Source organism: Saccopteryx leptura, chromosome 7, assembly GCF_036850995.1.
Source record: "Saccopteryx leptura isolate mSacLep1 chromosome 7, mSacLep1_pri_phased_curated, whole genome shotgun sequence".
NCBI classification, from domain to species: Eukaryota; Metazoa; Chordata; class Mammalia; order Chiroptera; family Emballonuridae; genus Saccopteryx; species Saccopteryx leptura.
The window spans coordinates 8,113,296-8,141,277 of NC_089509.1; the positions used below are offsets into that span (position 1 = coordinate 8,113,296).

Sequence of the window (27,982 nt, forward strand, 5' to 3'; positions counted from 1 at the left end):
AATTATTGATAAGTAATGTAGTTGTTGCCATTTTATTCTTTTAACCCTTTGAGTAGTACGAATGTTCACATACGTCCTCATGCCTCCTGACTATCCAGAGTACAATTGTACAAAATTTTTTATTTTAAACATGTGTAAAGTAACATTTAAAAAAGGCAAGTGCATGTTTTTCTTGTTTCCATAAATTGGGTATCAAACATGATTTTAAGTTAATAAAACTGTAACTGGAACTAATTTCATTTTTTGAAAAAAACAACAACTCACTCCTGGGGGTCAGCGAGCATGAAAAAACTCAATACTCAAAGGGTTAACTATGTTCCTCTCCCCCTCCTTCACAGGCCCATTTCTTATCATACTGGTTTGGTAGTACCAAACTCCTTACCTAGGAAGCTCTTTATTTATTCTTCAATTTTAAAAGATAGCCTTGCTGGGTAAAGCAGTCTTGGTTGTAGGTCCTTGCTTTTCATCACTTTGAGAATTTTGTGCCAACATCTCCTGGCCTGAATGTTTCTGTTGAGAAATCATCTGACAGTCTTATGAGAGCTACATTGTAAGTAACTTAACTGCTTTTCTCTTGCTGCTTTTAAGCACTTTTTTGTCTTTAACCTTTGCCATTTTAATTATGATGTGTCTTGATGTGGGCCTCTTTGAGTTCATCTTGTTTAGGACTCTCTGCACTTACTGGACTTGTGTGTCTTTTTCAGTCATTATGACTTGAAAAAAGTTCTCAACTCTGCTCTGTCTCTTCTCCTGTGGTACCCCTGATATGGATGTTTTTATGCTTCATGTTGTCCCAAAGGTCCTTTAAACTCTTCTCGTTTTTTATTTTTGCTGATTGTTTTTCTACCTTGTCTTCCAAATCTGATTAGGTCCTCTGCTTCATCCAACCTACTCTTTATTCCTATTAGTGTATTCTTGATGTCAGTCACATAATATATTCATTTCTGACTGTTCCTTTTTATGATTTCTGTTCTCATGCTGTTGTTGAGCCTTCTTATAACCATTACATTAAACTCTATATCTGGTAATTTGCTTACCTCCATTTCATTTAGCTCTTTTTCTGGAGATGTTTCCTATTCTGTTAGTTGGGGCCTATTTTTTTTTTATCTCCCCATTTTGCCTACCTCTTTGTGTTTGCTTCTGCATATTAGATAGATCTGCTATGACTTCCAATCTTTGTGGGATGTCCTTACATAGTAGGTGTCCTGTGGGACCTGGTGGTATCTCCTTGGTCACCTGAGCTGGGTGCTCCAGGAATGTTCCTTGTGTAAGTTATGTGGGTTCTGATGTTGTAACTGGGTCTGGATTGCTATTGGCCTGTTTGTGCATGAGACTGACCTTTGGGCTGGATGACTGTGAGGCTCAACCCCCAACACAGAATGTGAGCTTCCATGCAGGTACTGACCACATGAAGTAGAATTCACCTCAGCAGGGTTACGTACCTGCCAATATCACCCTTTGGATATGCTGCTTGTGAAGGTTACTGAATCTGTCCACTGGATATGTTGATTCTGGGTCTCTAGTGAGGGACTCCAGTGTAGGACAATATCAGACACTGTCTCTGTCTGGCCCTTGGCAACCTGTTTGGAGCTACTAGCAATCCAATTTGTAGCTGCCTCTGCTGGGCAGGGGTGAGAGTGGGACTGGACCAAGCTGCATAGCAAGGCTGACTTTTATCAGAGCTGGGCCTACAGGCAGGACAGAAAAAGTCCCCAAGGTACCCCTAGATCTGCCTCCAGCAGATCTTAACTGGCTTCTAAACTGCCACCTGCCTGTTAGGCTCAGTTACTGAAAGAACATCTAGTGAAATTGGTAGGATCTGGCTAGTGGATTTCCCATGATGGGGAAGATGGTTGGTGTGGCATCCAACTCGGAGCTACACAACTCATTTAGACCCAAATTTTGCTCTGGCCTCAGCAATGCAAAGCCACTAGGAGTCAGGCAAGTGGGGCCTCTGGAGACAGCAACAGGTGTTGCTGAAAGCCATGAGGGTAGTTCTATTGGGTCTCCTGTGAGGGAGAAGTACCAGTCAGGTCCATAGAAAAGTGGGGTAAATGGCCTCCACCCCAAAACCAGACAAATGAGTCACTGACATTCCTTGAGTCTGGTTAAACTTCTAAAACCTGGCCAAGGCAGTTGAATCTTCTGCAGGGTGAAGCAGATACAATTCTGAGGGTGGGGAAATTGCTTTGCCCCAGGCCACAGGAAGTGGAGTGCTCCACCCAGGAAAGATAGCATCTGTAGTATTGGAGGATGACACTCAGCACAGGGAACCTGGAAGTTGTCCCCCCCATGTCTCTCCCCAGAGCCATAAACCCCAGTCTCTCTTCATGTGACTCTAGTCTGCTCAGCCCTCCTTCCACTGGAGCCCAGGATGAGTGTCTACAAACCAAATATCATGCATTGGCCATTTAAAAGTGTGCTTGTGTCTCTAGCTGTCTCTCCCTGGCGGACAGAAACCTCACTGCTTTCCACAATTGAATGTTATGTGGGTACCTCTTCCAGGCTTTGGTGCTCTGGGTTGGAGAGCCCAGCTTGGGGTTTAGGCCCCACTCTTCTCAGGGAACCCCCCAGACACAACTGAGATATCTCTCAGGAACCTTGGCCACCACAACATAGGAACATGGCTAGCCCTTCTCGCATCTCTTCCCTTCCTTCAAGTCTCAATGTGGCTTCTTCTGTGAACCCTTGGTTACAAGACTCCTCTTCAGCTAGTCTTCAGTTGGATATTCAGGATGACTGATCTTTAACCTAGCTGTAATTCCAGTTTGGTCCTGGGATGAGGTAAGTGTAGCTTTCACCTACTCTTCTGCCATCTTGATTTTCCATACTAATTTTTAAATACAAAGATTGTCCATTAAAGTTAAAAAATAATCCAATTATGTGCTGCCTATATAAAACACAGTTTAAATATAAAGAACCTGAGATTAAAAATAAAGGACAGAAGAACAGTACTTCAAATGAAGATGAGTATTTCATAAGAAATAAAGGGGTCATTTAATTAAGAGGACATAACAATCCTAAATACTTATAAACAATGACAGAGCTTCAAAATATATGAAGCCAAAACTGAAAGGAAGTGCAAAGAGTAATAGGCAAATCCATAATTATGGTTGAAGATTTCAACACTTCTTTCTCAATAGCTGATAGAACAAGCAGGCAGAAAATCACCAAGGATATATTAGACATGAACAATACTAACCATCATCTTTTCCTAACTGATGTTTGTAGAACACAAGACAAAAACCAGCAAAATACATTTTCCTCAAGTGCACTAACATAAACCATGTTCTGGGCCATAAAACAGACTTAATAAATTCAAAAGCATTCAAGTAATACAAAGTATGTATGTTCTTTGACCAAGACAGAATTAAATTAGAAGTCCAAAATAGAAAGAACCTTGGAAAAATCTCCAAATATTGGAATCTATTTAAAGCACTTCTAAATAGCCCACAGATCAAAAAAGATATCGAAAGGAAACTAGAAAAATATTTTGAATAAATGAAAATGGAAGCACAAAATATCCAAATTTATAGGAAGCTACTAAAAATATATTTAGAGAAATATTTATAGTACTAAAATCAATGATTTAAGATTACATTTAGATAAACTAGAAAAAGAAGAGCAAATTAAATACAAAAAAAAGAGGACGGTAAGAAGTAATAAGGATTAAAGGGAGTAAAACGATAAAAAAAAAGAATTAAACCAAAAGCTAGCTCAATATGATGACAGCTTCTAACTAACTGATAAGGGAAAAAAAAGCAAATACACACCAACAGGAATGAGCTCCTACAGATACTAAAACTGTATAAGAGAATTTTGTGAACTTTATGCCAACAAATTCAACAACTTAAGATGACATGGAAAAATTCCTTCAAAGACAAGAAAGTTCCAGAGCCTGCTTCAGAACAAATAGAAAACCTGAATAGATCCAAAGAGTAAATAAATTGAGTAAGGGATTTAAAATCTTCTCAAAATCATAAACTGGGCCCAGATGACCTCCTTGGTTAATTATATCAAATTTAAAAGAAGAAATAATGCCAATCTTCAACAAACTATTTCAGAAGTGGAAGAAGAGGCAACATTCCTCCTCAAATCATTCTGTTATTCTCCTAATACTAGAGCCATACAAAGACATAACAAGAAATCAAGCCTGACCAGGTAATGGCACAGTGGATAGAGCATTGACCTGGGATGCTAGGACCCAGGATTTGAAATCCCAAGGTTGACACTTGCACAAGGGCTCACCAGCTTGAGGGCAGGGTCACAGGCTTGAGTGCAGGATCACAGACATGACCCCATGGTTGCTGGCTTGAAGCAAAGGGTCCCTGGCTCAACTGGAGCACCCCTCCCCCCGCCCCAGTCAAGGCACATATGAGAAGCAATCAATGAACAATAGCCACAACTATGAGCTGATGCGTCTCATCTCTCTCCCTGCCTGTCTCTCTCTCTCTCACAAAAAAAATAAAGAAAGAAAGAAAAAAAAAGTTATGCTAAGACAAAGTCCAGGGGGTTAGGAACATAAGGAAAAACTAACAAAAGGAACAAAACACAATGGCTAGTGAGCTTAGTAAAAGTGAATGATGTCCTTATGCTACGTGAAGAAAGCATTTCATGAAGTAAGCAACTGTTTTGAATGCTAGTAACTTGACTGAAGATTGTGAGATCAGAAATGTAGAGGTCATTTGTGAACTGACAAAAGCTACTTTGGGGGAGTGATAGCATAACACTACCAAACCTAGAGCCTCTGAACACAATTAAGCAATACTGCTGCTGAAAACACTTTTCCATCTCTTGCAAAATTGTCATATAATATACTGATTTCATGAGAACATGACATTTAGTGCCACCTGCTGGAAAACTGTTATGAATGTGATCAGTCTTGAATGTGGCACTCTTATGCAGTGCACAGCCTGAACAGTTTATTAGCTTAGATGTCAGAAACAAAGTCTGATTAGAGTGGGTTCAAACAGTATGAAGAGAAGCCAGTAAGTACAGACAACTCTAGTTACAAGGAGTTTAGCTATCAGTAGAACAAAGAAATGGTGGAACAATCACCCAAAGAGGTGGATTCATCAGGGAGGGTTTGTTTTGTGTTTTTTTTTTAAATGATATGAGATATCACAGGCAGTGTCTGTGCTGATGAGAATATTCTAGTAGAGAGGAAAAACTGATGGTAGAACTTCTGAATGAGTAGCTAAGAGTAAAGATCTCTGGACAGGTGGCAAAGTGTGCTTTCATCAAGACCATGAACAGTTCACCTAGAGCAGGGGTCTCAAACTCAACTCAGCATGTGGGCCGCAGAGCAAGATCACAGCCGTTCGGCGGGCCGCACTAGGTCTACAAAAGGCAACTGTTACGCAACACTTTTCTCACTGCAGTTGAAAACAAAAAAAAATCAGTACAACAAGCACAATCGTACATGCAGTTTACTCAGTGTCACAAAATGACCAGAAACTGTAGTTCGCATCACAACTGCTGTTAACTAAGCTAATATCTAGCTAGGATGCTAGAGAAATGAAAAATACAAGTAGGTCCCTAGGCTTACTTAATTTTATCCAAAATATTTTGAACTTTGTGGATTAGTCTGCGGGCCGCACAAAATTGTTCGGCGGCCCGCAGGCCGCGAGTTTGAGACCCCTGACCTAGAGCAACAGAAAGGAAAGCAGAGCATATTATGACCAAATGGAGATAAGGTAGTTAAGATGGGTGTGTACAGAAGATCTCTTATGGTTGCTTATTTTCTCAAAAAAATATTGGAAGCAAGGTCATTAGCTGAAAGTGAGGAGTAAAGAGAGAGAAGTGAAGAGGTGACAGAGGTTTGAAAGAGGAGAAACAGGTGCCAGCACAGTGGGAGAATGACTAGATTAAGGAAACGTGATAGAATTTCAGGCAGCACTGAACGCCTACTTGAGCTTAGAAGCCTAAATTTAAAGTTAAGACCACTCTACAACATTACATTTCACATTCACCATCTACTATACATTACATACATAGTAGAGTTGAATTAACCAGATGTGTACAACAGGGGAAGAGTCAAATATTTTGGGGCTATCTGCAAAGAAGTAATTATAAGTGATTATGTGTAAGGAAGTGAAGAACAAGGAGGTATTCCGGTAGGTAAACAACAAATAATGAGATGAATAAAAGAGTATCAATACATCATGCCCCAAATCTTTCACTTAAAAAAATTCACAAAGATTGACCCAGGTCTCCTTACCAAACCCAAACTCCCCAATGCCTTTCCAACCTACTCAAATACGTTTAATTGCTTGTGCTCCAACAAATCTGTTAAGTTCTGATCAAAGTGATGGCCTGGATATTCTGAGGAACCTGTATTTACCAGGTCTTTCTAAAGACTTTCCAAGATTTTGTTGATGGTGCCCCCAGAGAAAATTAATATAAGTTGTTAAACACAGGTCTTAACTCCAAACTCCTGGAGAGTTTATGATTAAATAATCCCTGAAGCTATTGGCCTTGTTATAAGAAACTCTTCTGTATATATCTAGGTATCTTACATCCTGGGAAGTTGTCCATAATTTCTGGCTAATTCCACAAAAAAAATCAGGCCAGCAATTATCTTCCAACTATCATCTCATACATTTCATTCTTTTCCTTTACTCCCCTCCTAATAATTTAAAATATTATTCATTTTATTAACAATAATCAGTTATTAGTAAACTATACCTTTATTAAGGAATTTGAAACTTAACAAATCCTAACCATACACTGGTATATCTCATTTCTTCTTTATTAGAATTAATTAAAAACAAAACTTACAAGAATTCTTTCAACAACAAAAAATAAGGTCTGCAGCTGCTGAACCTGTTTTTAAGAGGAGGATGTATAGGTTGATTACACCACTAAGGCAATCTTCAGTCACACTCCTTGGAGAATGTTGTTCTCCGAGTCAGATACCTCTTCTCCATGCCAGTATAAACAAAATGTTGGCCAGTTTTCAGGAACAAAATGTAAAAAGTTCACTCAACCATTATTACCTAGAATTAAGGCCACAGCTTGTTGTTAGGAACATAGAGGCTTAAATAATTTCTAATAAACATTTGTGATAACAGTCCCTTCAGGAAAAACAGGAACACTTGTTTCCATGTTTCAGTATAAAAATAAGGATGTGTCATTAAAAAAGGCCACAAAAGCCCAGGCCAGTTAGCTCAGTTGGTTAAGAGCATCACCCCGAAACAACATGGTTGCGGGTTCAATCCCTGGTCAGGGCACACATGGAAGCAACCAATGAATGAAACTGAGTGAAACAACAAAAGAATGCTTTCCTTGGCGGGATAGCTCGGTTGGTTGGAGCGCTGTCCCGAATTATAGAGGCTGCCAGTTTGATTCCCTGGTCAGGGCACTTACAAGAATAGCTTGATGATCCCCTCTCTCCCTCCCTACCTCTCTCCCTCAAAAAAAAAAAAAGACCACAAATTTTTTTCCTTCCAATTTCTTTTAAAATTTTCTCTTCAGGAATTGTCTAAGAAAGCTAATACAGTATAACAATCCTCCCCACCAGCCCAAAGAGCTCAAAGCAGCTAACGTTTATTACACATTAGCAATGGTTAAGAATTGGAGAAAGAAATAAAGTTAAATAACACACTTTCTATTGAAAGTGACATGCTTTGCATCCTAGTGTCATTACCACCAAGGTTAATGTCAACTGAGCAAGACAAAATTCTCACAATGATTTCATGTGACTAAAGTAAAAGTTAACATATGAATAGAGGATAAGAAGTTTTTATGTTCTTTAAAAAAAGGAGCTGAGGAAGTATACTATACCTAAATTCACATAATTCAGAGTATCTAGAAAAGATGACAAATCACATTTTATAAATGAAACAGAGGCAGAGAGAGAGACACACAGAAACAGGTTTCCCCACCTCAAAAGTACCTTCAAATTCTATTTCTCTATGTAAAAGCATCTCATATGCAATCATTCACAATAAACCCAGGAGCAAGGAATAATTTATATTAAATTGTGGTATAATTTATATTAAAACATAGGAAGTATGTAGTGGTCAAAGATTGTTATTGGTGCAAGATGATTTATTTTTGCAAACCCATGTATATTGCAAAGCCCTACATACAAAGAATACAAAACACATTTATAAACTTGATACTATTTTCAAACCCAATATTTAAAGAAAGACTAAGACAAAAAATTAATGGACTTTCAAGCAATGAACTATGTTTTAGAAATGAAGAATATGTCCCAACCAAAACAGTTAAAGTGCCATGGTTCAAATGATGACTGCTTCCACCAAAAAAGAATGTTGCACTAACATGGGACAATCAATCATCTCCCAGCTTTTTCAGTTTACATCTGTGAATACATATAGAAGTAAAAGGGATCCAAGTTGAGGATTATTCTTCTTGTGCCTGTGAAGCCAATCATCTCCACAACTTCCTTCCTCCCAAAACCCAGACACCATATTCCTCCACTCCTTACCCACTTCATCCATTTTCCTGTTTTGGCAAAAAGGAAAGATAAAATGCATGACATCAGGACATGTAAAGTGACAAAGCAAGGTTGATAAAATAACAAAGTAGATATGCAAAAATCTAGGAAATAAGAGAAACTACCATAAAATTCAGCTAATTGTTTTATTCCATTAAATAAGCTGCCTACCCATCCTCCACTGAAGAGATACTTCACTTTTATATCCTGACATATTTACAGGGCACCTATTACATCATGAACAATGTTAACAAAAGACTCACCCAACTGCATATCATTTTCTGGGTCAACATTTTAAATAAATTAAAAAGCCCGGCACCAAAAGGATGATTTAAATTTTACTAATGATATTATAATATTAGAATGTTTGTATACTACCTGCTTTTTAAAGTATAGACATATTACATACATGGTAGGACAGTTTTTTCTTTAAATTCATTTAAAAGTATACTGGTGATTACCCTATCAAGGTAAGAAAGGTTAATTATAATTAGAAATAGATAAATGCCTTTTAAGTGTTTTACTAGCAAAATAAATAATGATCTTTTTTAAAAGCTTATTTATTTTCATGTGTGAAAGTCACTACCTTTGTTGTGTTTCTGTAAGTTTTCCTCTCTATAACCATTAGGTTGAAAGATAACCAACCTAATATAAGATGTGAAAATTAATTATGTTAAATAAAATTAGCCGGCCTGACCTGTGGTGGTGCAGTGGATAAAGCGTCAACCTGGAAACACTGAGGTTGCCGGTTCAAAACCCTGGCTTGCCTGGTCAAGGCACATATGGGAGTTGATGCTTCCTGCTCCTCCCCCGTCTCTCTCTCTCTATCTCCCCCCCCCTCCTCTCCAAAATGAATAAATAAATAAAAATTTAAAAATAAATAAATAAATAAATAAAATTAGCCAAGGCATGAAGGTGAGTCACATGCCTCAAGTTCTGTGGTGATGGCTCCTTCTGATCAGAAGGATAGTAACCAGGTAGTAAGGTGCTTCTGGAAGAGAGTAATGTCCTAATCTAGGATGTATGACCACTGACCTCTTAAATGCAATAAAATGCAGAGTATAAATATGTTAATGACTATTTAATTTAGGCTGAGCCACCTATTCTTTCTTCATAGCTCTAGAAACATGAATATCCATCATGAAAACATCAGTAGGTAGAAGTATTCACAACATTTGGTATGAAATCCTGGAGCATATGGGAACTTCTGCAACACACACAAGTTTGATTCTACTACCACCCAGTTATATAGCCTTTCACTCTCCTCAACCTTTTTAATGCATTCTCTCCCTATCATCCCTCCAACCGTTTCTATTATCAGGAATTTACAAATGAACTATCATGTAATAAGGTTTTCAAAGAAAGAAAAACCATGATGGATTTATCAATCATTAAATGTAACAATACTGATTAACTCAAATTTTAAGTATAGAAATCACCATTTTAAACTCAAATTGAAGATCTTACTCTTCAATTACAATCCTCTCATATTTCCCAAAGTTAGGATTCTGCTAAGAATACTATCAGACTGACCTTCAGATTTCAATATTAATTTCAAAGTGAGAGAAGTTAATTTAAGCCTTGGGACTTTCTAAAAGACCAGAAAAACTTTATTATTGTGCCTATGGTTTCTATTCTAGGAATGGTAGCTTCTTTTCATATTAAACCCATGAAGTCTTTTCTTGCATGGCACAAACCAGGGTTTCTGTGCTTAAAATGTTACAATTCAATTTCCTTTCTTTTAAGAAAGAAATCCGCATCAACAGTACTTAACAATTATAATCTTAACTTCGTAAAGTCTAAAATAACATACACTAGTGGCCATTTTAAAGTACACTTAAGCAATGACAGACTTATGCAGTCGGGAGCTGGGCTAGTTAAGATATGGATCTGTTCATCTTTATAGGATGCACTAAAGAATACTTTCAGGGCCGTGGCTGGTTGGGTCAGTGGTAGAGTGTCAGCCTGATGTGTGGATGTACCAGATTCAATTCCCAGTCAGGGCACACAGGAGAAGTGCCCTCTGGTTCTCCACCCCTTTGCCTCTCGCTTCTGTCTCTCTCTTTTTTCCTCCTGCAGCCGTGGCTTGACTAGAGCAAGTTGGCCCAAAATGCTGAGTATGGCTCCATGGCCTCCACCTCAGGCTCTAAGAAGAGCTCAGTTGCTGTACAACGGAGCAACGCCCCAGATGGGCAGAGCATCACGCCCTAGTGGGCTTGCTGGGTAGATCCTGGTCAGGGTGCATGTGGGAGTCTGTCTCTGCCTCCCCTACTCTCGCTGAATAAAAAAAATACTTTCACCATCCATGTCTCACATATATATGATTGTGATAAACTCACAGTCTGAAACCTGCCTATAAATTTCATTACCTAAATATTTACTTCTCCTAACTTATGCCTTTTATTAACAAGTTATCTTATATTTGGAAACATCAGGCCACTAATAAAGCTCTCTATCTAGCAGAGAGGGATAAGCCTGACCTCTGAGGTGAGCAGATGGTAAACCAGTCAGGCTGTTTATAATGAAGCTTCATTATCATGAGGTATTATAAACTCTCAAATTATAATGTATCTTCAAATTACTACCTACATAGTTTAAGTTTGAAAATTTTGTTAAAATTTTTAAAAACTGTAAAAAAACCCCAAAATGCCTCCCTTACATCAGTTCCCATTAAATCAGAAATGTACATTTTCCTGCTAATTTGCCTCGATGAATTATACCAAAGAGCGTGGATAATTACATTCTGAAGTTCCTTAAGAACCAAAAACAGTAATATATCCAATCCATTCAAAAGTGATGTAGTTTTGGCTTCAAAATTTTATTTTAAAAGTTGCACAGGGCCAGATTATGAGGGTATTACAAATGTCTTTTTTTTTTTAAAAAAAAGATTTTTTTATTTATTCATTTGAGAGAGGAGAGAGAGAGAGAAGGGAGACACAAGGGGGGAGGAGTAGGAAGCATCAACTCCCATATGTGCCTTGACCGGGTAAGCCCAGGGTTTTGAACCTGAAATCTCGGTGTTCCAGGTCAAGGCTTTATCCGCTGCGCCACCACAGGTCAGGCACAAACGTAAGAAATCTAATCTGATGCATGAGAAAAGAGAAAATTGGAAAGACAAAAGTAAATAAATGTTCCACTTTGTACAACCATTCAGTAGTAATGAGACCATTCAGCTAACCATTGGTTAACTAGTTAATCATGCAAAAGTAACTATTCAGATTTCCCTCTCTGTGAGTCGCATTATTAATGTAATTTCTAGAACATCTGGTAAATTAAAATATTTGTGTTTATTAAAAAGAGTTTTGGCCCTAGCTGTTTAGCTCAGTTGGTTAGACCATGTCCCTACCCCCCAGCCCCATGTTAAGGTTGTGGATTTGATCCTAGGTCAGAGCACATATAAGAATCAAACAATGAATGCATAAATAAGTGAAACAACAAATTAATATTTCTCTCTTTTCCTCTAAAATCAATAAATTTAAAAAAAAGTTTTTGGTGAAATATTAATTAAAAGTATAAAACCTTAGGCACTTAACTGAAATTAAGGGTCACTTTTGAAAAAAAATTCACTAAAGACTGATACTTCATGCCAGGATATTATTCCTTCTGAGTGTGCTTTTAGTGTGTCTGATTTTTTAATCTCAATTGAGTTGGATGGCATGGGGTGGGGTAAAAATAGGCTGTGTGTTCACAAACACAAATCTCTTGGATATCTTATAAGTGGCATGTTAACATGTTAAATCATTAAAAACCTTTCCAAAATTACAGTGATATATACATACACTTTCAACACAAAAACATTTGTCATTATCACTGATGGCATGTAGCTTCTGCAGATCCTTTTCCCTTTCACAGAATTCAATTACAAACACCACCACATAACTAGTGACTCAGTATGAAATAACTTCTCCCAGATTCTCCTAATGTAATCAATCCTTTATAAACACTAGAGAACGTGTACCATCAACTTTCATGACAAAGAGTCCCGATGCCTAAGAGGCTCATTGCTCATATATCAGTCATGGCTGCATGGCTGGGAAAATGAACATCATGATGGACTCCTGCATTCTTCACATTGTGCTCATGGACAAAGTCAGTGTAGTTTCTATGTACAGGCTGGGGCGGGGACAAGGCCCTGGTGTTCCACTGGTTTCCACCACGTTGACAGCAGTCACTGGCAGCATAGAGCCTGGATGGTTGGGGAGTGGGAGGGGAGCATAGTTAGTGAACAAGAATAGGAGAAAATTGATGTGTAAGAGGTAATAAAAGAGAAAGACAATGTGACCAGCATGCACCACTGCTAAAAGTAGTTATCAAACATCTCCATGCAAGCACATTCAAGAATAACAAAGGTGGGGATATCCCACAAAGTTACATGTAATGGAAAATGTTATGTGTAAGAACAGTCTGGTAAATGAATTAAATAAAGAGGAGATTCACAGCAAGACACTCTGTATCTTTTCCTGATGTTGCTACCAAAATTAAGGCAGAAATGTTTGAGGTTCTAATGAGAAAAAATATATTCATAATCTCAATTCAAATATTTGATAAGACAATTCTACATAAGGACAAAGGCACATAAAAAGGGGGCAACTTTGAAAAATATTCCCCAAATTAAGTGACTACAAAACTGAAATCCAGAAAATAAAATTCAGAATGAGTATTTTTTTTTTAAATCTACCCTCAGAGGCTATTTAATTTTACATGAATGTTCCCAATGAACAATAGGGAACCACTGTTCCTTCTATAATCAAAGTTCACAGGAGCTCAGAATGAAATTCAACAAATATAGATAATGTAATAAGATTGTAAACCCCCTCCCCTCCAAGGAATAGTTTAATAAGCGTATTAGGTGCCTTTAACACAGTGCTGTAAAGCAGGCCTACAGAGCTATGAGAGTGCAACATGCATACAATTAGTTCCTGATTAGAAATTATTCCAGTCCTCCAGTAGAAAGAAAATATTTGCCAAGGTTCAGAAAATCAAGGTTTTATGACATGGCAAAAAGGCCAGCACATATTTAATATAATTATAAAGAAAAAAATACCACCCCAATTATAAAAGGTGTCTAAGGATAGATATTTAAATATGGTATTTTTCTAACTCAACCAAAACATAAATATTCACCATTTTTCTTAAGAAAACTAAAAAAAAATTGGCTAACACAATTTCTCAGAACAAACTTGGAAGTCTTTTTTTTTTACAACAAAATCATCTTTCCTTCAACTGAAATACAATTTGTTCATCAGATCAAACCCATAAAATTCATGACCCTTAATATAGGATCTCTGAAAATTTAGGACAATAAGGTTTATATTCTCCTCTATATATGTAGATTTTCCAAATATTCAATTTTGTTTTTGTTGTTTTTATAAATGGTTTAGGGATTTAAAAGAAATTGTTTCTCAAAAGGTGATACTTATTGCATAATTCTAAATTACTAATATACTAAATCACACAATGAAATAATGGTATCATTTAGAAAATACTGGGAAGAAAAAGATAAAGAGCCCGACCAGGCACTGGCACAGTGAAAAGAGCATCAGACTGGGACAAAGAAGATTCAGGTTCAAAACCCCAAGGTCGCAGGCTTGAGCACAGGCTCATCTGGCTAGAGTGTGGGCTTACCACCTTGAGCGTGGGGTCACTGGCTTGAGCCCAAGGTCAATGGTTTGAGCAAGGGGTCACTCGCTCTGCTGTAGCCCTCCCCTCCATCAAGGCACATATGAGAAAGCAATTAATGAACAAATAAGGAAACTAAGGAACCACAACAAAGAACTGATGCTTCTCATCTCTCTCCCTTCTTGTCTGTCTGTCCTTATCTGTCCCTCTCTCTGTCACACACACAAAAAGAGAAGAAAAAAAAAGCTAAAGAACTGAACAAGGAGTAGTTTTAGATAAAATTAGTTAAAAGTCATCTGTTAGAAACCTAATAGTCCATGATTCTGCTCAACTGATCAAATTTAGGAAGTGTTTCAAAATTTTATCAATGTATCACTTTCTAAAGGAGGACTTTTCATTTAAAAGTATTAATAAGAATCAAAGCATGCAGAAAGAAAGAATGAAACGCAGAATGCTTCAAATTCAAGCTGGGGAACCCATTAACTCCAGATGTCGGTTCTGTATTCAGTCCCATGCCACGGCTGCCATACACTGAGGCTCATCAGGTTCTAGAGACCACCACTGTACTCCACTTCAGCAAGGGGCTCTCAACACAGTTACAGAAAGGAAGGACAGACAGCTCCATATTTTTCATTTTTCTTATAGGTCAATACTTTCAGATTCAATATTCTCTCTTTCTAAAGGATGCACCAAAAGAACCAAAGTAGTGCTTAGGAACCAAAGTAGTGCTTAAATAATCAAATTAAACAGACTTAAATATGTATCTATAAACGTTGGAAACTCAATAAAGACTTAGTGCCATAATACAGGATGCAAACTAACTAAACTCGCATTCCATATTAATATAAAAGAAAGAATGTATTAAAGGGGTTCTTTCACAGCTGAAGTCTCAGTATTTATTACATTTCCTTGCCAATAGGACTTGGTGGTAATACTAAGCAGATAAAACACAGCTTCTCACTGGAACTGTGTTTTCAGTAAGAAACTAAAAAAAATCTTAATGCCTTAAAGAAATAAAAACTAAAATTTGACGTTTAGAAGCCTCACTGTTCATACTTTCAGTGTTGTGTCCACATGCACATATACAAAGTCCCCCCACCACACTCTCAAAGAAAATGCTCAAAAAAATTAGGAGATATTTTATAGTTTGATATTCATTTTGAAATATCTCCTAATTTTTGTGAGCAGTATAAGAGAAAAAAAGAAAAAATAGAGCAGATCCCCTCAATTTCAGAAACTAATCAGCTTATTTGTAACTGAAGTAAAATATTCCCGACCACCAAGAGCAAAGCACCTTGCAGTTAATTAAGCAAAAATAACAGTGAAACACAATTAACATAGGAAAGACTTAAAATGATCACCAACCACTGTTGACCCACCACCATGAAGGAAGAACTGGTTGCACAGAAAGCTGACCCAAACCTTGAGATCACCACAGAAATTCATTAGCTTTCAGGTAATAAACAAACTAAGAGCAAGAAAAAAAAAAGAGAAAAGTCCTATGAATTATCAAAGTTCATTGCATAAATAGACACAAAACTTGAAGAGATGATGTAATCAATATGACCACTCAATCACATAATTCCCAAGGAGCCCACCCAAGCCACATACATTTAATTGGGAAAGGATGAACCCTACTGATTAAACCCAGTAAGCCACAAAGTATCCATATTTGTATATTTACAATTGAATTTAAAAAAACAAAAACAAAAAACCTTGAAATCTAAACAAATGAAATCTCTTTCCTGTCATCAGATTTTCTCTCCATCTTCTCAAATGGAGTAAATGTTTTATTAGACTATAGTCATGTTTCCCTTTTGGCTTTAAGCTGAAAACACATCCAAAGCAGTAGCACTATGTTTGAAATAACATGCAACAAACATATTTTCCTTATGCATCTGGGAAAAGGTTCTACTGACTATCATTGAAATCTAAGAACCTTCTCTACCACTTCCAGACCGAAATAAGGAGAGCTGCCTGATGGTCTTCATTTAAACAACTGCACTCCGGAGTTTCGCATCCACATCTATTAATTCCTCCAACCCATTAACTGCTTACATTATTATTCTTTTCAGCTTACAAATATGAATAATTTGTCTTCAATCATATTTAAAGTACTCTACAATTTTAGCTGGGAATTTCAAATACTATTAAGCAAGCAATATTTTATTTTGGTTTAAGGAGATAACAAACCATTTCCTGTCATGCTGTTCTGTCCCAGGACTCCTTGGAAGATCCTCTATCTCCACCAGCACAGGACCAGAGGGCATGGAAGGGGTCATAGGCAGGGTAGCTCTCACACCCCAAGCCTGTGGACACAAATTATATTACCCATTTTGCCTAGATAAAAGATCCCTTCACCAATAAAGAGAACACTAAAATAAAATACTATCTACATAGTGAACAAATATAATGTAAACAAATGCTTGAGTGTTATACATCACCTTAGAGATAAATAATAATCTAACTGAATATTAACATTTTATTTAACAAGATTTACAAAAATAGGATTTTATAGAGTACCTGCCCAATTTATATCTTAGAGACTAAAATAACAGAAGGTGAGCAGTATAAAAGAGAAAAAATAGAACTGACAATTAAATCATTATTGAGCCACTTTACAGACTAAAAAAAAAAGCAAATGCACAAAACTTTCCCAAAGTCATACCATTATGAAATTCAATTAATAAAAACAGTTTTGCCATAATTAACTGAAGTGTTCTTGTACTTTTAGAAGCTTAATATTAAAAAAGCCTTACCTGTTGGGAGCCATTACTGTGAACACTGTAAGAGGAAAAAAATCAATTAAAACCTATTAAAAATTACACATAGGGTTTCCTTCACGTTGTCAGATGACAATGAAAATAGATTTATTTTTGAGGCATTAACTTTATTTTGAATAAAGAAAACAATTATTGTTGCTTTAAAGAAAAAATGTAAGATGCCCAAAACACTTGTTTTTCTATAATCTACTATTTGATATTTCCATTTATTTTAATTGTATTGTAATTGTGCTTTAGATGTACTACTAATCTTGTTTATTTATTTGACAATATATATCAAAGATGACAAAATAAAGATAGCAGCACAACTCATGGCTGAAATTCAAGGCATTAAGCACAAACACCTACATAAACTTATCTGTCACTTCTTTGGTATATTCCTACCCTCTCAAGATTTTCCAGTGTCAGCAATAGTTCAGTATTTTAGAACCCAAAAGGCCTGAGTATAAACTTAAAGTCAGAACCTTCTCTGTATACCTTCTTCTTCAAATAATTCATAAATATGTTTTTAAATTTTCAATTCAGGCTGTACTTATCCCCCCCCCCCACACACACACACAAAGCACTTATAAAATCTAAACCTGTAGCACAACAAAACAAATAGAAAATAAAATCAGAACAGTTAAAAAAAAGAATGAATATTCAATGAAATAAAAACTAAAAGAGGGGATAATATCATAACAAAATGAGGGAAGAAAAGAGGTTTCAGACCTTCTAACATAAGCATAATTAGTATCCTGACCTAAAGAATTTAACTAAGGCAACAAAAAATATATTCAAAGTTATTTTAAAAGTTCCTTAAAAGTGAGAAAATAATGTACAGATTTAATAATAGCACCATGTTGCAGAAAACTGAGATACAGAATTAAATACATTCAACCTCTATTGTTAAATCACTGACCTTCAAGGACAAGGAAAGAATATTACAGGTATCCTAAGATTTAAAAGCCAATCATTGCTAGCACCAGGTTGGCACAGACTTTTTTCAGTAGCAATACTCAGGAATATTAACCCAGGCCCTGGCCGGTTGGCTCAGCGGTGGAGCGTCGGCCTGGCATGCGGGAGTCCCGGGTTCGATTCCCGGCCAGGGCACACAGGAGAGGCGCTCATCTGCTTCTCCACTCCTCCCCCTCTCCTTCCTCTCTGTCTCTCTCTTCCCCTCCCGCAGCCCAGGCTCCATTGGAGCAAAGACGGCCTGGGCGCTGGGGATGGCTCTGTGGCCTCTGCCTTGGGCACTGGAATGGCTGTGGATGCAACAGAGCGACGCCCCAGAGGGGCAGAGCATTGCCCCCTGGTGGGCATGCCAGGTGGATCCCAGTCAGGCGCATGCGGGAGTCTGTCTGACTGCCTCCCCATTTCCAGCTTCGGAAAAATGAAAAAAAAAAAAAAAAAATATTAACCCAGTCAAGATGTCACTCTAATTAAAGGAAATAGGCAAAGCTTCTCAAACACAAAAAAACACTGAATGCGGCATCCAGGAGCCTTTCTCAGAGGAGTGAGAACAAAACAAAAACTACCTGATGATGAAAAAAACAAGAAAGAAAGAATGAAGAGGTCTTACTGAATGGCTAGGTGATGAGGGGTGAAACCATCTTACACTATTTTTAATTAACTGCATCTCTACTACAAGTTGAATTACCAGAACATGCACCACCTGTTGCCTGGGTTCAAATCCAAGCTGCAGCACTAGCTCTGTTCTCGGAACCCGGGTTCCTCATTTACATGAGACAGTTAGGAAGATTAAATGAATTAATATGAGCAAAGCACAAAGAATAGTGAGAAATAGAACTGACAAAAAAACCCTTAAATAATAGTTGAGTAGCCCTGGCCGGTTGGCTCAGCAGTAGAGCGCCAGCCTGGCGTGCGGGGGACCCGGGTTCGATTCCCGGCCAGGGCACATAGGAGAAGCGCCCATTTGCTTCTCCACCCCCCCCCCCCTTCCTCTCTGTCTCTCTCTTCCCCTCCTGCAGCCGAGGCTCCATTGGAGCAAAGATGGCCCGGGCGCTGGGGATGGCTTCTTGGCCTCTGCCCCAGGCGCTAGAGTGGCTCTGGTAGCAGCAGAGCGACCCCCCCAGAGGGGCAGAGCATCGCCCCTGGTGGGTGTGCCGGGTGGATCCCGGTCGGGCGCATGCGGGAGTCTGTCTGACTGTCTCTCCCGTTTCCAGTTTCAGAAAAATAAAAAAAAAAAGAGAAAAAAAAAATAAAAGTTGAGTATAGATCTGTCCTCAAGACAAATGTAAAAAATATACCTGTCAGCATAAGTTCTTTTAACTAACCATGCTGCTCTTCTCAGAGTACATTGATGTTGGTTTAAGTAACCTACAAACCCAAATATTAATGAAATCTCATCCAACCTGCTTGGTACAAGAAATTAATCTCCTGGCCCTGGCTGGTTGTCTCAGTGGTAAAACGTCAGCCCAGCATGCGGATGTCCCGGGTTCAATTCCCGGTCAGGGCACATGGGAGAAGCGACCATCTGTTTCTCCACCCTCCCTTCTGTTTCACTCACTCCTCTCCTCCCACAGCCATGGCTTGATAGGAGTGAGTTGGCCTTGGGTGCTGAGGATGGCTCCATGGCCTCCACCTCAGACACTAAAAAATGGCTTGGGTTGCAACAGAGCAATAGCCCCAGATGGGCAGAACATCGCCCCCTGGTGGGATTGCCAGGTGGATCCTGGTTTGGGTGCATGCAGGAGTTTGTCTCTGCCACCCTTCCTCTCACTAAAAAAGAAAAAAAATATTAGTCTCACTACTCTATGGTCTCTTGGGTTACTCTCTGGAGCTTTTCCTAAGCTGGGAATAACCCTAAGAGGTGATGAATAAAATATGGTCTTTAACCTCCACTAATATGAAAGTAGGAAAGCACACTGACATAATCCAAGTCTTTCCTTTTATTTTTTATTATTTAATGATTGATTTTTAGAGAAACTGAGGAAGGAAGGGAGAGGGGAGAGGGAGAAACATTCATTTGTTGTTCCACTTAGTTGTTGTATTCATTGGTTGTTGCTTCCCATACATGCCCTGAGTAGAGATAGAATCCATAACCTTGGTGTTTTGAGACAATGCTCTGAGCTAACTGGCCAGGGCCTTAAGTTTCCCCCTTTTTTTTTTTTTTTTTAATAGGGATCGAGAGTCAGAGAGAGGGATAGATAGGGACAGACAGACAGGAACGGAGAGAGATGAGAAGCATCAATCATCAGGTTTTTTTTTGTTGTGACACCTTAGATGTTCATTGATTGCTTTCTCATATGTGCCTTGACCGCGGGCCTTCAGCAGACTGAGTAACCCCTTGCTCCAGCTGGTGAGCTTTTTCTCAAACCAGATGAGCCCACGCTCAAGCTGGCGACCTCAGGGTCTCGAACCTGGGTCCTCAGCATCCCAGTCCAATGCTCTATCCACTGCGCCACCGCCTGGTCAGGCTAAGTTTCCCCTTTTAAAGGATTACCTGCAATAACGGACCCCTTTTGCTTTTCTACCACCTCTGTTCATCATTTCCTCCACTATTTTTTTTTATTTTCTTCTCTTTGCTGTGTACAAAATTCTATCTGCTAAGCCTATACAAAAATGTGAACTAGCATTCACAAGGTTACATCTTCTGAAGACACTTTATATTAGTCAAGACTCACAAGAAAATAGGAGAAGGTAAAATAGTACAAGGAAAATGACATCAGCCAATTTAAAAACCTGTCATTCAAACTGGCATAGTACAAAGTCAAGAAGCTCTTTAGGTCAAATAGTTGTGCTCATTCAAACAGTACTGTTTTCCATGGTTCACTGGAGCAAAACTGTTCATGCAAACAGAAGAACAAGGGCAAGACTGAAACAGGGCGTCTGTGCCAGTCCCCGCTCAGGCGCTCAAGCCCCATTATGAGCAGTGCTCAGTAACTTTCAGTCAGGAGAGCTGCCCCAGCCCATACATTTCATTTCAGAAAGCTTAGTCTAATAAAAAAAATATCATCACTTTAATATCCCATTTCTAATGTGTTTTCCAAAACCAAAACATTACTCAAGAGATTTAAAAAATTAGTTATTCAAGTTAAATTAATTTTAATTCTAGGAAGGAGACTATATATTAATAGTATTTAGTCAGAAATGTGAATTTCAAAATATTATAATATTTAAGGACAAACTCTTACAAATAAAAACATTAATTTTTCAGCTATATACCACTGCTTGAATGCTTTGTTTCTATTTTTGCTAACTTCACCAGGCTATCTTCTTTAAGTGCTAATATTCTGCCCAGCATCCCTTTTAAGAAAGCAAGACATGATCCGTTACACAAACAAAAACAAAATACAGTTTAAAAAATACAGAACACCTCTAACATTTCTCCACCACTACCTTAATAGCATAACTTATATATAACTCCAAGGAAAATACAATAACAAACAGCTAAAGAAACTATGGGTCCTCTTTCAAAAAGCAAAGTGCTTCTGTGGTGAAGCACTAATCACAGCCTGGCTTTGACGGCTTTCTAGATGAAAAAAACTGAACAGTATAGCTGACCATCCTCAGTGTACACAAATTCAAAAAGGAATAGATTTGAATGTCCTGAACCTGATACTTTAACAGGCATTCCAGGAGACTGATATATACCAAGATTGAGAAGCATTATATAAACTATACATTGTAATATATACTATTAAAATGTATTGTCATGAGAAGTAGGACATCTAGAATGATGGTTGGAGGACACTCTCCCCAACAAAATAAAGATTTAGCTGGTGACAATTATTTTTTTAAAAAATCATCAAAGGACATATATTAAGTGGAGAAACATTTATTCAACAAAATATTCTAATTCTCAAAGGCCAGATCTGGCATTTGAGCCACAGCCTCCGCTCCTTTCCATTCTCCCAAGTTCAGTGTTGTAGAAACTCTACTTTAGGCTGGTGCAGCCAAGAAAATGGAACTCTTTCCCAGCAATGCAGACTTTCTTCTTTCTTTCTTTTCTTTTAAGTGAGAGGAGGGGAGCTAGCAAGACAGACTCCTGTATGCGATCCAACCCAGATCCACCCAGCAACCCCATCTGGGGTAGATGCTCGAATCAACAGAGCTATTTTTAGCAACTAAGGCTGATGGTCAAATCAACCAAGACATCCTCACCGCCTGGCCAATGCTGGAACCAATTGAGCCACTGGCTGCAGGAGGGAAAGAGAGAGAGAAGGGGGAGAAGGAAGGAGAGAGAAGATAGTCATTTCTCCTGTGTATCCTGACTGGGAATTGAACCCGGGATGTCCATATGCCAGGCTGACACTATCCACTGAGCAAACCAGCCAGGACCTCAGGCTTTCAATCAGCTATTTTAAATATGTTCAGGAACTAAATGAATCAAATCTAAAGAAATAAAGGAAAGTATGAAAACACTATCTCCACAAATAAGAGATTATCATTCAAGGAGAGCCAAATGGAATTTCTGGAGTTAAAATATACAATAACTGAAATGTAAATTCACCAGGAAAACACAAGAGCAGATTTGAGCAGTTGGAAGAATAAGTGACTTGAAAATAGGTCAAAAGAGATTATCTAGTTTGAGCTACAGAAAGAAAAAAAATGAAATAAAATAGACAAAGACTTGAAGACCTATAGACTAGCAATATATGTATAATAGGAGTCTCAGAAGAAAAGGAAAGGAGTAAAAAGATAATTTGAAGAAATAATGGCTGAAGACTTCCCAAATTTGATGAAAACAATATACCATAGAAAAGTAAACAGAAGAGAACTGGATTGGCAATACTTGTATCAGACAAAATATACTTTAAAACAAAAAAGTTACTAGAGAGAGACATTTTATCATAATAAAATAAATGAAGGGAGAAATAGACAACTGAACAGCAATAATTGAAGACTTCAATACTCCAGGTCTTAAACAGAACTAGGCAAAAGATTGCCAATGAAGTAAAAGTCTTGAACAACAGTAAAAGCTTACTAGAGCTAACAGACATCACAGAACATTACACTCAACAATAGCAGAGTATACTCTTCTCCAGTTCACATGGGCCATTTTCTAAGAAAAATCATATGCTAGGCCATAAAATAAATCCCAATAAATTTAAAGGGATCAAAATTAGATGAATCAAGTTCTCTAATCATAATGGATTAAAATTTAAAAAATAAGATGAAAATTTAAGATATTCACAAATATGTGGACATCAAGCAACACCCTTTTAAATAACCAATGGATCAAAGAAGAAATCACAACAGAAGTTAGAAAATAAATTGGGACAAATAAAAATAAAAATATAACGTACCAAAACTTACATAATGTGATTAAAGCAGTGTTTGAAGAGAAACTTGTATGTATAAACGTTGTATTAAAAAAAAGAATAGGCCCTGGCCGGTTGGCTCAGCGGTAGAGCATTGGCCTGGCGTGTGGGGGACCCGGGTTTGATTCCCGGCCAGGGCACACAGGAGGAGCGCTCATTTGCTTCTCTACCCCCCCCCCTTCCTCTCTGTCTCTCTCTTCCCCTCCCGCAGCCAAGGCTCCATTGGAGCAAAGATGGCCCAGGCGCTGGGGATGGCTCCTTGGCCTCTGCCCCAGGCGCTAGAGTGGCTCTGGTCGTGGCAGAGCGACGCCCCGGAGGGGCAGAGCATCGCCCCCTGGTGGGCAGAGCGTCGCCCCTGGTGGGCGTGCCGGGTGGATCCCGGTCCGGCGCATGTGGGAGTCTGTCTGACTGTCTCTCCCCATTTCCAGCTTCAGAAAAATACAAAAAATAAAAATAAAAAATAAAATAAAAAAAGAATAATCTCATATCAAAAACCCAATCTTCTACCTTTTTTTTTTTTTTTTTTTTTTTTTCATTTTTCTGAAGCTGGAAACAGGGAGAGACAGTCAGACAGACTCCCGCATGCGCCCGACCGGGATCCACCCGGCACGCCCACCAGGGGGCGATACTCTGCCCATCCTGGGCGTCGCCATGTTGCGACCAGAGCCACTCTAGCGCCTGGGGCAGAGGCCACAGAGTCATCCCCAGCGCCCGGGCCATCTTTGCTCCAATGGAGCCTTGGCTGCGGGAGGGGACGAGAGAGACAGAGAGGAAAGCGCGGCGGAGGGGTGGAGAAGCAAATGGGCGCTTCTCCTGTGTGCCCTGGCCGGGAATCGAACCCGGGTCCTCCGCACGCTAGGCCGACGCTCTACTGCTGAGCCAACCGGCCAGGGCCAATCTTCTACCTTAAGGTACTAGAAAAAGAGGAGCAAATTAAACCTAAAGCAAGCTGAGGGAATAATAGATCAGAGTGAAAATTTATAAAACCGAGAAAAATTGAGGAAACCAAAATCTGTGCCTTGAAAAGGTCAACAAAGTTGATAAACTTTACCTACACTGATGAAGAAAAGAGAAACTCAAATTATGAAAATCAAAAATGAATAAGGGAACATCATTACCAACGTTACAGAAATAAAAAGGAAAAAGAAAAAATATGAACTGAATGTCACAAATTAAATAAATGAAATAAATTCTAGAAAGACACAAACTTCCAAACTGACTCAAAATGAAAAATGGAATCTGAACAGGCCAATAACAAGAGATTAAATCAGGAATTTAAAAACTTCACACAAAGAGAAAGCCAAGGCAAGATGGTTTTAATGATGATTCTATCATAATTTAAATGCCAATTATTTATAAACTCTTCCCCAAAAATAGAGAAGGAAATATTTCCCAACTCATCTGTGAAGCCCTGATACCAAAACCAGATGATTACAAAAAACTATAGACCAGTATTTTGGATGAGTATAGACACACAAATCTACAATAAAATATTAGTCAACCAAATCCAGCAACATGTAATATAAAGAAGGATCATATACCATGACAAAGTGAAGATAAGCCCACAAATAAAATTAATTGCTTATCTACAAAGCAACCTTTCTTCAAGTCCCTTGTGTGCAAGGATCATAATGTTTTTATCTCTAAATTCTCAGTCATGTGCCAATAACAAATGTATGTCATTCTCATAAATAGCATAACCATTACACTCTTATTTCTTTAAACTGCTTTATTTTTCTTTGTGTCAACTTTATCTGGCATTATGTGTTTTTTTCCCAAATGCTTAGGGACAACTTAACACTTTGGTAGATCTTCAATAAATACTTGTTTAATCAATGACAGCAACTACATAAATTCTTAAAACATTCTATGTCAAATCCTAAGTTGCAAGACATTACCCACCTGATTTCTTCAGGTTTTGCTGTACTTGCTGATGGAATAAAAAAAAAAAAAAAAAAAAAAGAAAATGTCTCATTAGTTTCCTCCTATCATAGTAAACTGTGCCACTACTCATGTAAGTAAATCTGGACTAATTGCTTTATAAGCCATGTTTCCCAACTGTAGATTTTAAAATCTTCACTTCACAAAAGTGTTCTAGAATTCACATCATTAAAGTCAACATGACAATTACTTCCATTTTTTAAATAAAGAAATAAAATAAACACATATCTCTCCTTTTAAAACAAAACCATAAGCAACCCTTCTGGAGTAAGCTGAGTGAATATGGAACATTTGTCAGTTCAAAATAAGAAGTAACTTAGGGTTTTAAACCATCACAAGTTGAAATAGCTTCTTTAATAGTTACACGTTATTTAATTTATAGCCATACCAAAAATTGGGAATAGAAATCTTTTTTTTTTTAATTTACACTGCTATTACATCAGGTCATGACAGTTGTTTCTGGACAACAGGCGATGATCCTGATACTGCACATACTTAAAATTCAATCTGCATGTTAATACCAATGTAGATTTGAAACCAAACACAAGTTTTAGTTTATCTGTTAAAGTAAACCATGCTTTTTATTATATAAATAACTTATAAGAAATAACATTTATGAGTTTGCAAATATCTATGTATGCTATACATTGATGATTAAAGTTAAAAACTGTCATTTCACAGAATCCTTAGTAACACCATGAAATAATTTTTATTTAAAATTTTTCATTTGTTAATGTTTTTAAAAAGTTTGTAAGGGATTTTAAAGACAATTATAAATAAGGGCTAAAAGTCAGAAAGGGAAGGGGAAATGTTGCTCTACAGAATTAACTAAAATAGTTAATATGAACAAAAACTGAACACTATTTCTGGAACACTAAACTGAACACTATATTAAACACTATTAATTTAGTGTTTAATTTTGAATTAACATAAAATTTAGTCTCAGCATATATGCAATTTTTCCCCTTGTATTTTATTAAACTGATTATGCTCAAAGCAAATTTAATAAATAAGAGTACTTTAGTGAATAGAATAAACGCACGATTCAGACAATATTCTTTCAAGTAAATACCAGCAACATCATAAATTGTCAAGAAAAACAGTCCTCTGAAACAGGGCTGCATTTCACCTTTCATTGGTAGAGTTCGTCGAGAATATCGTTTGCTGGGCCTTCTTTCAAAGGATGTTGATCTTCTTGCTTTATTGGTTTTTGTGGTCTGATACTCAGTTTTCCCACTAAAATAAATAAGGCATATTAACAGGAATAAAAGAATGTAAGGCCTACAGTAATCAGTTACACATAAACAAGAGAAAGTCTACACTGGGATTCCTTGAAAACCCATCCTGAATTTCATCCTGAGGGAACTGCTTCTAATACGTAATAGTCTTGATGTCTCTCTTTACTATTCCATTCTTTCACTCTTTAGGCTTGTGTGAAAATATGCAACATATAAATTATAGTTTTTTTCTTAAGCTTGTATACCACCTAATAACATATTAAATAAGTGTGAGAAACTATGCTTTTGTGGAACTCCCTTCTCCTCACCATCCACACTCTTCAATGCAAATTAACAAAGCATGCAATTAACTCAAGGTTTTCAGTTACTTTATCTAATTGAAATATACTTTTCAGAATCCTTTTCCAAAAATATCTAAAACTATTGGTCCTATTCTCCTTGATTTTCTATTTAAATTGTTAAGAAAATGCCTCCTCACCTTTACTATAGATAGAACAGAAGCTCTCTTAATGAATCCCACTATTGCCTCACCACATTATTTACATTCCTTCTTTAAATCATACTGGCTAGGCCCTGGCTGTCTGGCTCAGAGGTAGAGCATTGGCCCGGCGTGTGAAAATCCTGGGTTCCATTCCCGGCCCGGGCACACAGGAGAAGTGCCCATCTGCCTCTCCACCCTTCCCATTCTCATTTCTCTCCATCTCTCTCTTCCTGTCCCACGGCCAAGGCTCCACTGGAGCAAAATTGGCCCGGGTGCTGAGGATGTTCCATGGCCTCCACCTCAGGTGCTAGAATCGCTCCAGTTGTAATGGAGCAATGTCCCAGATGGGCAGAGCATCGCCCCCTGGTAGACATGCTGGGTGGATCCCGGTCGGGTGCATGCAGGAGTCTGTCTCTCTGCCTCCCCACTTCTCACTTCAGAAAAATACAGGGAAAAAAAAAAATGGAACTTCAGGTTCATAAAAGACCAGAAATGTTATTCAAATTAATTTCACACTCAGTGAAGACACCCTTTTACTATATGCTATTCAGCTGTTGGAGGAAGACATCTTAAAGTGTCTTAAATTGGGGGCTAATTAATATATAAAGCAAATGTCAACAGGGATATAAAATCCATTACAGCATTTTAATGTTTCCTGTCTATTCTGGAAATTACCATCAATAACAATACCACTTTTTCTTTTATTTTGGTCAATAGAAAACACTAGCAATCCACTTTATTTCTCTGTGCTAAGTTACTAAGTCTATAAAATAAGGTGTTGATCTCAAGGTTTTGGCCTCTGTGAAAGAACGAAAGATAGAGAAGGCAGCTGTTAACATTAACCTATATCTAAATCGTGATCCTAGTCGAATGAACCCTGATCGCTGAGAGCCCTTTTGGACAGGGCCTCGGAGGCGGAAGAAGGCATGATGCTCCACAGCACATTTCCATAAATGTTTGCATGCTTTTGGATGGTCCAGTCTGAAGACAAATGTGTGCTCCTGCTCCTTGCCCTGAAAGAGAAAAGGATATAAATAGAGGTAATTACTAAGTCAAACACTCCTGTCCCATTACTCGGCTACAAATACAACCCCAGCAATACCAAGAATCAAATAAAGCATCTAGTTTGCTCCCTGAAACTTAAGAGTTGAAATCAAGCTGTCCATTTCTCAGCTAATATAAAATTATTC

The 27,982-nt window shown here is 37.9% G+C and overlaps 1 protein-coding gene across 10 annotated transcripts in view; it reads right to left on the reverse strand.

Annotated features, from left to right (window-relative positions):
- EPB41L5 (erythrocyte membrane protein band 4.1 like 5) overlaps nucleotides 1–27,982 on the reverse strand; it is a 143,082-nt gene that overhangs the window by 48,303 nt on the left and 66,797 nt on the right. For 8 of the 10 annotated variants that reach the window (XM_066344841.1, XM_066344840.1, XM_066344839.1 and 5 more), the window contains exons 12-16: nucleotides 27,636–27,805; nucleotides 26,203–26,309; nucleotides 25,035–25,062; nucleotides 16,843–16,867; nucleotides 16,277–16,392 (exon numbers count right to left, since the gene is read on the reverse strand). In XM_066344841.1, the coding sequence (XP_066200938.1) occupies nucleotides 16,277–16,392; nucleotides 16,843–16,867; nucleotides 25,035–25,062; nucleotides 26,203–26,309; nucleotides 27,636–27,805 (446 nt within the window). Of the gene's footprint in view, nucleotides 1–10,698; nucleotides 12,651–16,276; nucleotides 16,393–16,842; nucleotides 16,868–25,034; nucleotides 25,063–26,202; nucleotides 26,310–27,635; nucleotides 27,806–27,982 lie in introns of those variants that run through there. The other 2 variants (XR_010746590.1, XM_066344842.1) reach the window with 2 other exon arrangements.